Source organism: Myotis yumanensis, unplaced genomic scaffold (assembly GCF_028538775.1).
Source record: "Myotis yumanensis isolate MYYU_CA2020_CCGP unplaced genomic scaffold, mMyoYum1.0.hap1 SCAF_12, whole genome shotgun sequence".
Taxonomy (NCBI): domain Eukaryota; kingdom Metazoa; phylum Chordata; class Mammalia; order Chiroptera; family Vespertilionidae; genus Myotis; species Myotis yumanensis.
In genome coordinates, this window is record NW_027223763.1 from 29,755,606 (window position 1) to 29,768,408 (window position 12,803).

The 12,803-nt window shown below is 39.4% G+C and overlaps 1 protein-coding gene across 1 annotated transcript in view; it reads left to right on the plus strand.

Moving 5' to 3' along the window:
• KIF24 (kinesin family member 24) overlaps positions 1 to 12,803 on the plus strand; it is an 82,865-nt gene that overhangs the window by 39,869 nt on the left and 30,193 nt on the right. Inside the window, exons 5-8 of the mRNA XM_070431329.1 lie at positions 466 to 681; positions 2,858 to 2,945; positions 10,794 to 10,915; positions 11,721 to 11,826. Coding sequence (XP_070287430.1) covers positions 466 to 681; positions 2,858 to 2,945; positions 10,794 to 10,915; positions 11,721 to 11,826 — 532 coding nt within the window. The remainder of the gene's footprint in view (positions 1 to 465; positions 682 to 2,857; positions 2,946 to 10,793; positions 10,916 to 11,720; positions 11,827 to 12,803) is intronic.

The following is a 12,803-nucleotide window of genomic DNA, read 5'->3' on the forward strand; positions in this document are numbered from 1 at the left end:
CCATCATATTGATCTTATGATCTATTATTTATTGATTTGATTCTCTTTATTTTTTCACCAAATTTATCTTTCCAGATTAACACAAAATCATGTTCTCTGGGATCCTCTAAAGCAGTGGTCGCCAACCTTTTGGACCTCACGGACCACCAGTGGTCCACGGACCACCGTTTGGCGACTGCTGCTCTAAAGCATCTAGCAGGAGTTCTTATTTCCTTATCTTCCAGAGTCGTGCTGTGATTTTACTAGTTCCATAAAAAATTCCTGTCAGAAAACTCATGTGCTGCTTTGAAAATTGTTTTTCCTCTTCCTGTGTTCTTATCATGTAAAGCCCTCCTCTCTTTAAAGGATTATATGTTTATAGCTGAATTTTGCAAAATATTCTTTTTCAAGCTTTTGTCATTAAAAACCTATGGGTAGATCAGTATTTCTCTCATATATTAGTTATACAAATTATTCTTCCCTCAGAGGCAATGCCACTTGCTTTGCATATGGACAGACAGGTGCTGGAAAGACCTACACCATGATAGGAACTCATCAGAACCCAGGACTGTATGCTCTGGCTGCGAAAGACATCTTCAGGCAACTAGAAGTGCCCCAGCCAAGAAGGCACCTCTTTGTGTGGATCAGCTTCTATGAAATCTACTGCGGACAGCTTTATGACCTCCTAAATAGAAGAAAAAGGTACTGGATATGAGTGGGAAACTGTGAATCTGTTCACTATTGTTTTCAGCCAGAGTCCACTGAATCATGGTATTTAATGACAGTGTTTGGTACATTAATGCCCTTTCATGAAATGAGAGTCTCCTGAATCAGATACATATTTTTTAAACTGTCAGTTTTGCTAGAGAAAGGTGTAAATTAGCCTTTCATTAGTATTTTTAAAAAATATATTTTATTGATTTTTTTTACAGAGAGGAAGGGAGAGGGATAGAGAGTAAGAAACATCGATGAGCGAGAAACATTGATAAGCTGCCTCCTGCACACTCCCAACTGGGGATGTGCCCGCAGCCAAGGTACATGTCCTTGGCCAGAATCGAACCTGGGACCCTTGAGTCCGCAGGCCAACGCTCTATCCACTGAGCCCAACCGGTTAGGGCTCATTAGTATTTTTTAAAGTGATTGATATCCTAATATTTACCCAAAGGTTATCCCTTTTATTTTGGTTTATGAAAAAGATCTAATTTTAGGAGGTCAGGAAATCAACATATATGTAAACCCCTTTTTATTCTTTTGACCTATTACACTAGAAGAACTATAATGTTTTCCACTTTCTCTTGTTTTTCCTCCTCAATAATCTTAGGGTAAGCTTCGTGATAGTTCTCCTAAGTCAGTAAAAAGAAAAGAAAATCTCTTTACTTCACATTAGATTTTTAATTCTTATAAAGCTTAAACTGTTGCTCTTGCAACATAATAGTAACTTAGAAATGTATTCAGTAACTCTGATTTTAAATCCCTATTGTATTTTTATGGCCTAAAATTTTATTTATGTTGAAACAGATGACTTGAGTAGGAGGCAACAAAATTGTGAAGGTATCTACTGGGGAAAAGAGGGAGAAAAGAAGTAGGAGAAATGAAGGGATAAAAGTTTATCATAACAGAATTGACCAGACATGAGACATGTTGGGAGTAGAGTAGCAACACCAAGTGGAAAGGAGTGAGTTGAGGCTGAACATGGTAGAAGGCTGGGGAAACCAAATCAGTGAAATAGACTAGCCCCACAGCAAAGGTTTCCAGAAGGACATGAAAGTTCTGTGTGCTCCAGGCGAGTACTGGATGGGAGGGGAGGTGGAGGAACTGCTCCAGTTCAGTAGGGAAAACATGATAGGATTAGCTCCCATTGTAGAGGGGCACTAGAGTATTGAGTAGCATAACCAGAGAGGCCACTGAGTGGGTTTAGGCAAGCCATGGTCCTGTGGACTCTTCCAACAAAAAGGGACGGTATGCCACAATCAGAAAATGTATAGATTTTGGTGGTTCAGTTGTGCCGAATTAAGGAGGGTGCTGCTCTAGGGCTGCTTTGACAGAGTTGCCTTTCTTTTTTATCCTCTTTGTTTTGGTTTTAAAGCCTCAAGTTAGCTTAATCACAGCTTCTGTCCCAAGTCCCAGCAACCTTATTAGGGGCTCTTTCCAGTCAGAATGGCCACTTCCTCTAAATAATAGTTGGCATGAGAATAAAAGCCACTGTTGTGCTGTGTATGTGGTTCATTTGTTCGTGTGAAGAGACAGTCAGATTATTCAACCATTGTGTGATTCTTTAATGAATGACCCAGGTATATTGCCCTGTATATTTGCATTCTTTGATTATAGCCAAGGGGATGGGAATATGCTTAGTCCTGGGTTTAAGCTTCTCTAGGGCTCACCTAGACTTACTCTGCAAGTGTCTTGTGCTGTGGGGTTTTTGTGTGTTTTTGTTTGTTTGTTTGTTTTTGTATCTCTGGTTAATTGGCTAATATCTCTTTGTTTCCTCCCATTCTGGGACTTCTAACGTGTCCTGGTCCACTGATGGCACCCTTTCTTGTTTGTTTAGAGCTTTTTAAATTTTTTCTGTTGTTGTTTTTTTAATAAAATATATTTTCTATACTAATAGTCGGGTTTTGATAAATGTAGATAAAAGTATATATGTTCAGTCTACCTCTTAAACTAGAAACCAGAGTTTAAGGAGCTTTAAATTAACTCTTAAAAATAGAGGACAAATTGTTTTTATACCCTTGCATAAAAAGTGATAGAATCTTGTTTATAGGATTTAAAAATCTAGCAGTATGTATTTTAGGCTGTCCATTAGGAACCTTCCTGGGGTGAGCTCAGGGCATAGGGCCTGGGAAGTATGTTCAGGAATAACATGTTCTTGCCTCTGCAGGCTCTTCGCAAGAGAAGATAGCAAGCACGTGGTACAGATCGTGGGACTGCGAGAGGTTCAGGTGGATAGTGTGGAGCTCCTGTTAGAGGTAACTCTCCCTTCCTTCTTTACTACACCACTGTAGCAGCCTGAGTACAGGGGAAGAATTCATTTTGCTGTCTAGCAAGTATGATGGACTCAGACTTAGTTAGGAAAATGGCAATGGCAAGCACACCACTTCCCATTTATAAAACGTGAGTCCTCCTCTGAGAGGATCACTTCTTTCTCTAAGTTGGTTGTCTCAGTGCCATGGTAGTGGGAGTAGGGTATGTGAGAGAACCTAATGCATGAGAGGATACTCTTGGGCCAGTTTCAAAGGCTGCTAATGATTATTTCTCTGGTAGTGGGCTCTGGGAAAAGCTTCTAGAGAGAAATATTCTTATTTTAAATAAAAATTTTAATAGGTAATACTTTCACAGGGGCTCAAAATTCAAAAGGTACAATGAAAATATCCCTTCTATTGCCTTTTCCTGAGGCAACTAATTCTGTTTTAATGTTTTTGTATATCCTTCCAAAGGTATTTTAAAGTCTTCTTTTATTAAAGTTATCCTTTTATTATAACCAAAGTAACACTTGCTCATTATTACATCTAAACATTAAAAAATATGTAAAATAGAAAAATAAAGTCTCCTTTAACTTACTGTACTTTCTCCACTGAGATATCTACTGTTAATATTAGAATATTTAGATTTTTTTTTCTATTATGGAATTTTATTAACTTATGTACATGTATTTCTGGTGAATCTTCCTTTAAGGAAGTAGTCCTCAACTTGGCTTTACATTAGATCATCAGGGGGATTTTTTTTCCTTACTTAAAAAAAATTGTTTAACCTTTTTTATTGTGGAAAAAGCACTATACAGAAAAGTGCATAAAACCTATATGTGTACAGTATAAAGAAACAAGTACCCTCATAATCAACTACTCACATTAAGAAATAGAACATTGCAGCGCCCACAAGAACCCAATCATACTCCCCTATCTTCCTAACTTTTATGCTAATCACTTTCTTGTTCTTTGTTAGTTTTACCGACTATTATCCATAGATAAACTTAGTTTTCACCTGTTTTTTTAAATTTGTATGAATAAAATCACATCTTTTGTGTCTTCTTTTGCTCAACATTATGCTTTTGAGATCCATCTATGTTTTTGCATATGGCTGTAGTTCATTTTTTTTTTTTGCAGTTAGAACTCTATCATATGAATGTAGCATAATCTATTTAACCATTCCACTGTTAATGAATAATTGGGGTTGTTTCTACCTGGGTCTCTTCTGAGCAATGAGCCTGTCAATGTTCTTATACATATATTTCAGCATACGAGTTCTCTAGGTTATGTTGTGAAATGCACATCTTCCACTTCACTACATGATGCCAACTGCTTTCCAACACAGAGTGCACACTCCCACAAGCTGTATATGAGCAAACCCATTGCTCTTCATCCTCACCAACACTTTCTTTGATTTTTGAATTTTTGCCTGTTTGAAAATGTTTAATTATATATTTAATTTGCATTTCACTGATTAAGAAGGAAATTGAAGAGCTTTTACTATTTTTAACTTATCTTTTTAATTTCCTCTTTTGGGAATGCCAGTTCGGATTTTTTTCCTCATTTTTGGGTTGTCTGTCTTCTATTGATTTGTATATTCTGGATATGAGTCTTTTGTCAGTGTTGTATGTCATAAGCATGTTGTCTTGTTCTGTGGCTTGTCTTTCTAGTTATATGTCTTTTAATTTTGCTTGAGTCCGTGTAAGGCCAGTTAAATCAGGATTTCTCAAAGGTGAGGCCCAGATGTGGGTATTAGTATTTTAAATTGAAATATAGTTCACATACCATAAAACTCACCTTTTAAAAGTGTATGCTTCAGTGGCTTTTTAATATAATTTTCTTATTAAGATACTAGAGGGGGGGTGTCCCTTAGCCCAGCCTGCACCCTCTCACAATCCAGGACCCCTCGCTCATTACTGTTCGGCTCACTGCTCCTTAGAGCTGCCACGAAGGTGGGAGAGGCTCCCGCCACCACTGCACCACTCTCCAGCCGTGAGCCTGGCTTCTGGCTGAGCAGCGCTCCCCCTGTGGGAGTGCACTGACCACCAGGGGGCAGCTCCTGCACTGAGCATCTGCCCCCTGGTGGTCAGTGCACATCATAGCAACTGCCATTCAGTCGATTTGCTTATTAGCCTTTTATTATGTAGGATTGATTTCAGAGAGGAAGGGAGAGGGAGAGAGAGAGAGAAACATCAATGATGAGAGACAATCACTTGATCGGCTGCCTCCTGCACACCTCCTCCTGGGGTTCGAGCCTGCAAACAGGCATGTGCCTTTGACCGGAATCGAACCTGGGACCCTTTGGTCTACAGGCTGACGCTCTATCCACTGAGCCAAATGAGCTAGGGTGAACTTTAAAAATAATACCCACCTTACCCTAGCCCAGTGGTCGGCAAACTGTGGCCCCTTGAGTGTAGCTCTTCCACAAAATACCACGTGCGGGCACGCACATACAGTGCAATTGAAACTTCGTGGCCACACTCAAGGGGCCAAAGAGCCGCATGTGGCTCGTGAGCCGCAGTTTGCCAACCACTGCCCTAGCCGGTTTGGCTCAGTGGATAGAGCATTGGCCTGCAGATTGAAGGGTCCTGGGGTCAATTCTGGTCAAGGGCACATGCCTGGGTTGCGGGCTCGGTCCAACGTGCAGGAGGCAGCCAATCAATGATTCCCTCTCATCATTGATGTTTCTATCTCTCTCTTCCTCTCCCTTCTTCTCTGAAATCAATAAAAATATATTTTTTAAAGTTCCCCAGGTGATTCTAATGTGCAGCCATCATAGTTTTCTTCTAGTATATCCAACAAGCTTGGTTTAGAGTCAGGGAGAAGGCTGGAAGGACAGACTGGGTACTTGACAATATTCACCTTTAGAACAGCTTCACAATATACCCCTCCACAGACTTGGATGCATGAAATGGGAGGGTGGCCCGCCAATGATATGTCTTTTTCTAATAGTTTCTTTTTCCTGGGACAAATAGGCAAATTTGTTTAAGGAATGCGGCCTCATATTTGTGTGATTATTAGATTTCTGAGTCCTGGGATCCAAAATCTCAGGCTAGCATCTGAGTGTGGCTGTTTTAGAGGGCCACCTAAGAGCCAAGAGCCCCTTGGATTGCAAAGGCAGGCACAGAACAGAAGTGTGTGGGATGTGTTGAATAGGCTCCCCTGAGACTGACCATTCTTACCTGTCTAGAACTCCCTCCACTGTGGAGTCCTAAGGAAATTGTTTCTCATATACCTGTTCCCTTGGCCCCACTTTCCCCAGCCATTTGTTCTTTTGCCCCAGAGTTTCACGAGATTTGGTCCTCATGATGTGTTTGTCCCTGGAGATTAGACCAATTCAGTGGGAAAGGAGAAAAAATCAAGAGGAAGTCCCCTTTCCTTTGCTATGGTGTCAAATCATACTCTTCACCCTGGAAGAGTATATGGCACTGCTCTATCCTATGGTATGTTTCCTGAGAAAAGCAGAAAGAAGTTTCTTGTTAGTCAACATATTATTGCCATTGATACACTCCATCGGTAGTACATACGAAGTTGTACAAGAAGGAAGCCCAGCTGAGATCAAAATGGAAAGTTGGTATAAATTATGAATATCTGACACAATTACCCTCATAAACATTTATTGCCTCGAAACAACAGCACTTGCAAACTCAGATGTCACACTTTCACTGTCTCTCAGGTGTCATACTAACTCAAGTATCACCCATGTGTTTGCTCAGGTATCACTCTTAGGTATTGTCTTCAAGTGTTATCCTCAGAGATCACCCTCGGGCTCACTCAGATATGGCCACCTGTTACCTGTCTCACAACTGGCAGCTTTATTTTAATTTATTTTTTATCATTTCCTTGGCTATGATTGGTAGCAGAGGCCACATAGCAAGAGCTTCCCCTAGATGAGCCTCAGTTGTATATAATTGCCTATCTTACTGAAGTACTATAGGCCTTCTTTGATATTCATGCAGGAAACTTAGTGATTAAATCCTTATAACCAGTCAGAGCTGGGTCCCAGTGCCGTTTATCCTTGAGCATACCTTTACTTTCCTGAACCTGAAATATATGGATGATAGTAGATGACTGGGTCTAGTAATAGACAAGGAAATGAGATAACATACATAAAATGCTTACTGTGATGCTAGCTCAATTTGTCATATCTATTATTCTTATTAATAAATCACTGAATGTTTCTAGTACCACAGAATTCAGCAGTTGCCTCTATTTTTTATTGTAGCAGGTCCCCATTTCACTACTCACACAACATGCTTTGTTTAAAGGATCTAGATTTAGAAACTTGCACCATAGACTTCAGTTACTACAAATACTTTCTTCAGAAGAAAGAATTTTAGAAGGGGGGAGGAAAGGGAATCTAGTGTTTTTTAAAGTGATCGCATTAATTTTGCTCTACTCCTGAACTTTTTAAAAATATATTTTTATTGATTTCAGAGAGGAAGGGAGAAGGAGAGAAAGATAGAAACATCAATGATGAGAGAGAATCATTGATCAGCTGCCTCCTGCACACCCCGCTACTGGAGATCGAACCCACAACCTAGGCATATGCCCTTGACTGGAATCGAACCCAGAACCCTTCAGTCCGCGGGCCAGTGCTCTATCCGCTGAGCCAAACCAATGAGGGCTACTCCTAGACTTTTTTAAAAAATTTGTTTTTATTAATTTTAGAAAGAGAGGAAGTGAGAGGGAGAGAGAAACATCAATGTAAGATAAATATTGATCACTTGCCTCCTGCATGCCCCCTATGGGGGATCAAGCCTGCAACCAGAGCATGTGCCCCTACCCAGAATCAAACCAGCAACCTTTTGTGTGTGCGCGCGCGCGCATGAAACAACCAACTGAGCCACAATGGCCCGGGCTACTCCTATACTTTTATTTCCTCCAAGTAAATTGTCCTTTTTTCCCCCTCTTTCTCCCTCCCTCACTTTTTCCTTTCCTTCCTTTTTCTTTTTGCTTTCTTTTTTTAAAATATATTTTTATTGATTTCAGAAAGGAATGGTGAGATAGAAACATCAATGATGAGAGAGACTCATCGATCAGCTGCCACTGGGGATCAAGCCTGCAACCCAGGCATGTGCCCTGACTGGGAATCGAACTGTGACCTCCTGGTTCACAGGTCGACACTCAATCATTGAACCACGCAGGCTAGGCTTTCCTTTCTTCTACTGGGGAGCCCATGGAATCTCATGTTGATCTATAAAACTCTATTTCCCTATGAAACTGATTGATTTACATTTGTGAAAATAGTTTAAGTTTTGGAAGTTTACATGGAGATGTTAGTTCTTTAGTATCTTTTTTAAAATTAATATTTATTGAAAACTTACTATGTACCAATCATGGTACTAAGTGCTTTACATGTATTATCTTTTTAATTCTCATAAGTAACCTATGAGATTACCATTTTTATAGATAAGAAACTGAGACCCTAAAAAGTTAAGTGATTTTGCAAGTGTTCATACATTGCAAAAGTTCACACAACCATGTGCCAGAGCTGGCATGTGAACCCAGATAGTCTAACTTAAGATTTCAATCTCTTAACTACTACACTTGAGTTGTATGTCATTTACAAAAGTTTGTCTGGTGATCTTCACAAACTGCCTCATTTTCTACTCCTCAGAGCTCAGCTGCTTTATTCCACAGTTTCTGAAAGTTATGATGATTTCAAGCTATTACTGAAGGTGAGGAAACTGGACCAAGGACCAGAAATTCCTTCATGCCTTCCCTAAAAGGCATTTAGTCAGGAAAGGTTGCCTCAACATGTTAGGTTTTCTCACAGGTACCTAGTATCTCATGGTAGACAAAGTGCAGTGACAAGCCAAGTACAGAACTCTATGATAGAACCCAGAAGCCAGCCTTTCTTGACTCCTCTGGGGTGAATTTCACCACAGAGCTATCCTTTCCGCTTCCTGCCAGCATCCACAGTTCCTGACCAGGTGTAGCCTTGATGCCTCTCAGAGTTCTCACTAGGTCCCAGCAGAAGTATCATCATTACCCATATGTGGCAGAGGGCACCTGGCTTCTATCCCTAGACTATATTCTACCAATGTGACCTTGGATAAGTCACTTAACTTCTCTGTGATCCCTCCCTTATCTATCAAGCATATTGCTCACACAAATGTGGAGATTTAAAGGATCTCTCTTGTCTCTCTCGTGGTGTTTGTAAAAGACAAAACAGTGAGAACCCTGAAACTCTAGGAGGAAATGAACCAGAATCTTGTTAACTCTGGGATTATGGGCGGTATATGTTTTCTTCGGTGTTTGCTTGGTTTTCCACAGGAGGCATGTCTTAATTTTTTAATGAAAAAAAAACACACACAATACAAATCTAAGATGATCCATCATCATTGTATTGTTACAGTCTATGTAAGCATGAAGTCAGGGCGATAGGGAGAGGCTAGGATGAAGAAGTGCATTTAAGCTGGGTGGTTTGGGAACAGATAGGCCATAAGTGAGCTAGCCAACATCCAGTACTTTTTTTTTTTTTTTTTTTTTGGCACTTACTGCACTCAGTGTAAGGGATTACTGCTCTAACTTTTCTGATTTCTGATTAGCAGCAACTTGCTATCCATGTAGTTGATAATCTAGTTTTATAAATTAACGGGTTCTTCTCATCACAGAAGGATTTATCAGATAGTCCCTTTAAACTTTTAGGAAACTGTTTACAAAATTAGTACATTCACAGTATGACTATAAATTTCATTCTAAAATATAATTCTAAATCTCATACACAGTTAATCTTTAAAAACATTAACTATTGCTCAGACCATTGAGGAACTTAGTTAAAATTTTTAAATGCATAAACGCCTGCTTGTTAAGATATTTTTGGCCTATTGTGGAAGTTTGATTGTTAACTTTTGGACTCTTAATTTGGAAACTGTAGCTATATTCAGTATGATATAAATTAAAATTATGAAAGATTGAGAAAAAATGAGATAGGACTTTCTTACCTTTAATGTACTGCAGTATAAATAAATTCATTGCCAGTGCCCTAGTGTAGTAGAAACCACATGGGCTTTGGAGTCATACATACTGAATGTGCAATTTGGTTCTGCCACACAACAGCTGTTTGTGCGGAAATCACCCTCTGAGTTTATTCCTCAACTGTAAACTGGGTCTAATAATGCTCACCTCACATTAGGCTGTTGTGAGGATTCTATCAAATAGTATGTTTAAAGTTTTCCACCTTTTGAATCTCAGAAATTAATACTCCTTCCCCTGTCCAAAATAAGGGCAGCATATTCATATATGGCTGTGTTTTCAATGGCTAGAGGCCAATCCTGAGGATTTCCTCATTCCCCGTGGCCAGAGACACCTAGGTTAGTCTTTATTCCTGACTGGGGGGGGTCATTGGTCTCAAGGGAAATCATGGGCTCATGGCAGGTGCAATAACTCATCAAGTCCATGTTCCCACACATCAAGCCTGACCCCCTTTGTGACTACACACTGGTGAAACAGGTGGATATGGTCATTCAGTCCATGATGCACATTTCTGTCCTTTGCTTCAATTATTAAAATAGATGGGAATTATGGGACCTTGCTTTGGAACCAAATTATGCCCTAGGGATTTTTGTCAGGCTAAATCCATCAAAGATATTAAAATATATATGAGATCAAGAGCTTTCAAGCTATTGAATGTTCTCCCCAAGATTAGTATTCCACGTTATTTTCATTGCTGTTGGGTACTTACTCTGTGTGATTTAGTGTTTGGGTCCCTTTCAACATGAAGGGGGGAAACTGCAGTGTACTGACAAAGTCAGATGTCTGGTCTCTTGCATTCAGCCCACTCTTGGGAGCCAGAGGGCTTTGTTTACTCCTTGGGGAAGTCACTCTATGGACTTTATTTTTTAGGTGATTCTGAAGGGCAGCAAGGAGCGCAGCACTGGGGCCACTGGAGTTAATGCAGACTCCTCCCGCTCTCATGCTATCATCCAAATTCAGATTAAAGATTCAGCCAAGAGAACATTTGGCAGGTGAGCTGGAAATATTCAGGAATTGCACTGTCTGCCTTTTCCTAATGTGACTTTGAAATATGTGTTATCAACAACAGGACACCATGCCACCACAGAGTTCTTTATTTCAAGGCTAGAGTAGAGTTGTTAGCCCTGAAATAAATCATTATACTGAAGTGCCATCAGTTGATTAATCATGAAGTAATGGCCTATTGTTGGTCAGCCCTAAGTTATTAAAAGGAACATTGATTGCTTCTAACGTGAAACACGGTATCAGCAGAGGAATAGCAGAGAATGCATCTCAGAGAGCTTACAGGCCAAAAAAAAGAAAAAGGAAAATTAATCCATCCTTCTTGAAAGAAACCATAAGACAATTGGGTACATTCATTGCTTCTCTGGTGCTATCTTAGCAAACTCTGCCACACTGATGGATGAGCCTATCTCACCTCTGAGTAATGAGTCTTTTTTTCCCTTTCTTCCTTTTTTTTTTTGGCTGGAAAGCAGCCCACAAAAGTTTCTATTTAATTATCTAAGTGGTCCCCTAAGTGATTTACATTGTGGTCATTTAGCCTTATGGGAAGAATGTTTTATTAATTTCAATCATACTTTCTCACGAATGATTAAAACCAATGAAAGTGTCGGTTGAACAGTGCCAGCAGCCGCAGACAGATCAGAATCTTGCAATACTTTTGGAAAGCTGACAGTAATGTGTGTTTTTCCCTGAGTATGGGCCAGTGTTAATTTCTTCCGGCTGTCACAAAATGCTGACTGATAAAAAATAAACCAAAGCTCCAAAGAAATCATCCCTGCTGTGTCTTTTCTCTAGGATCTCTTTCATTGACTTGGCTGGCAGTGAAAGAGCAGCAGATGCCAGAGACTCAGATAGACAGACAAAGATGGAAGGCGCAGAAATTAACCAGAGTCTTCTGGCTGTAAGTTGTTCTAAAGCTTTCATCTAAAAATCCTTCTGGAGAGATTTTTCCATTCTTTACATGCAGCCAGAGTGGGTGAGGGTGGGATGGAATCAACAGAGCAAGGGCATGCTTTTATCTGGCAGTGAATTCCAGGAATGGAAATGGAGGCTGCCCAATCAGATCCTCAGCAATTCCAGGCAACTCTTCCCTACTCTCTCTGTCTTCTCTTCCTCTGGTCACTCCCTGCCAATTAGGAATAGAGAAGTATTTCTGAAATTACTGAATGATTAACTTAGGTAAGCTTTCTCCCTCTCATCAAGTTTTAAAATTACATTAATTTTGCAAACATACAAAACTAGAACAAATAGTATAATGATCTCCCAAATACTTGTCACCCAGCTTCAACATGTGAAAAATCTACCCAATACCTTTCCTTTCCCTAGTTGAATTATTTTAAATGAAGTCCTGTCATCATGTTATTTTTCCACAAATATTGTATTATGAGATAATATTTTTAATATAATTATACCAGCATCATACCTACAGAAATAATTGTTTAATGTTATCTATTATCCATTATATTAAGTAGTATAGTTTCTTCAGTTATCCCATAAATGTCTTTTTATAGTTTTTGTTCAAATCAATATGCAAACAAGATCCTTTGGTTGATATGTCTCTTTTATTTCATTATCAGTTCTCTTTCTCTCTCTCTCTCTTTTTATATCAATATATTCATTTAAGAAAACTGGGTCATTATCCTACAAGATTTCCTACAGTCTGGATTAGGCTGACTGCATCTCCATGTGGATGTGTAACATAGTACTATATCCTTTATCGTTTCTATAAAGTGGTTAAGATCTATATTTGTGCTGTTCACTATGTAGCCACTAAGTTACATGTGGCCATTGAGCACTTGAAATGTGAGTCTGAATTGAGATATACTCAGTGTAGAATACACACTAGATTTTGAAGCATATAAAATAGCTCTATTTTTT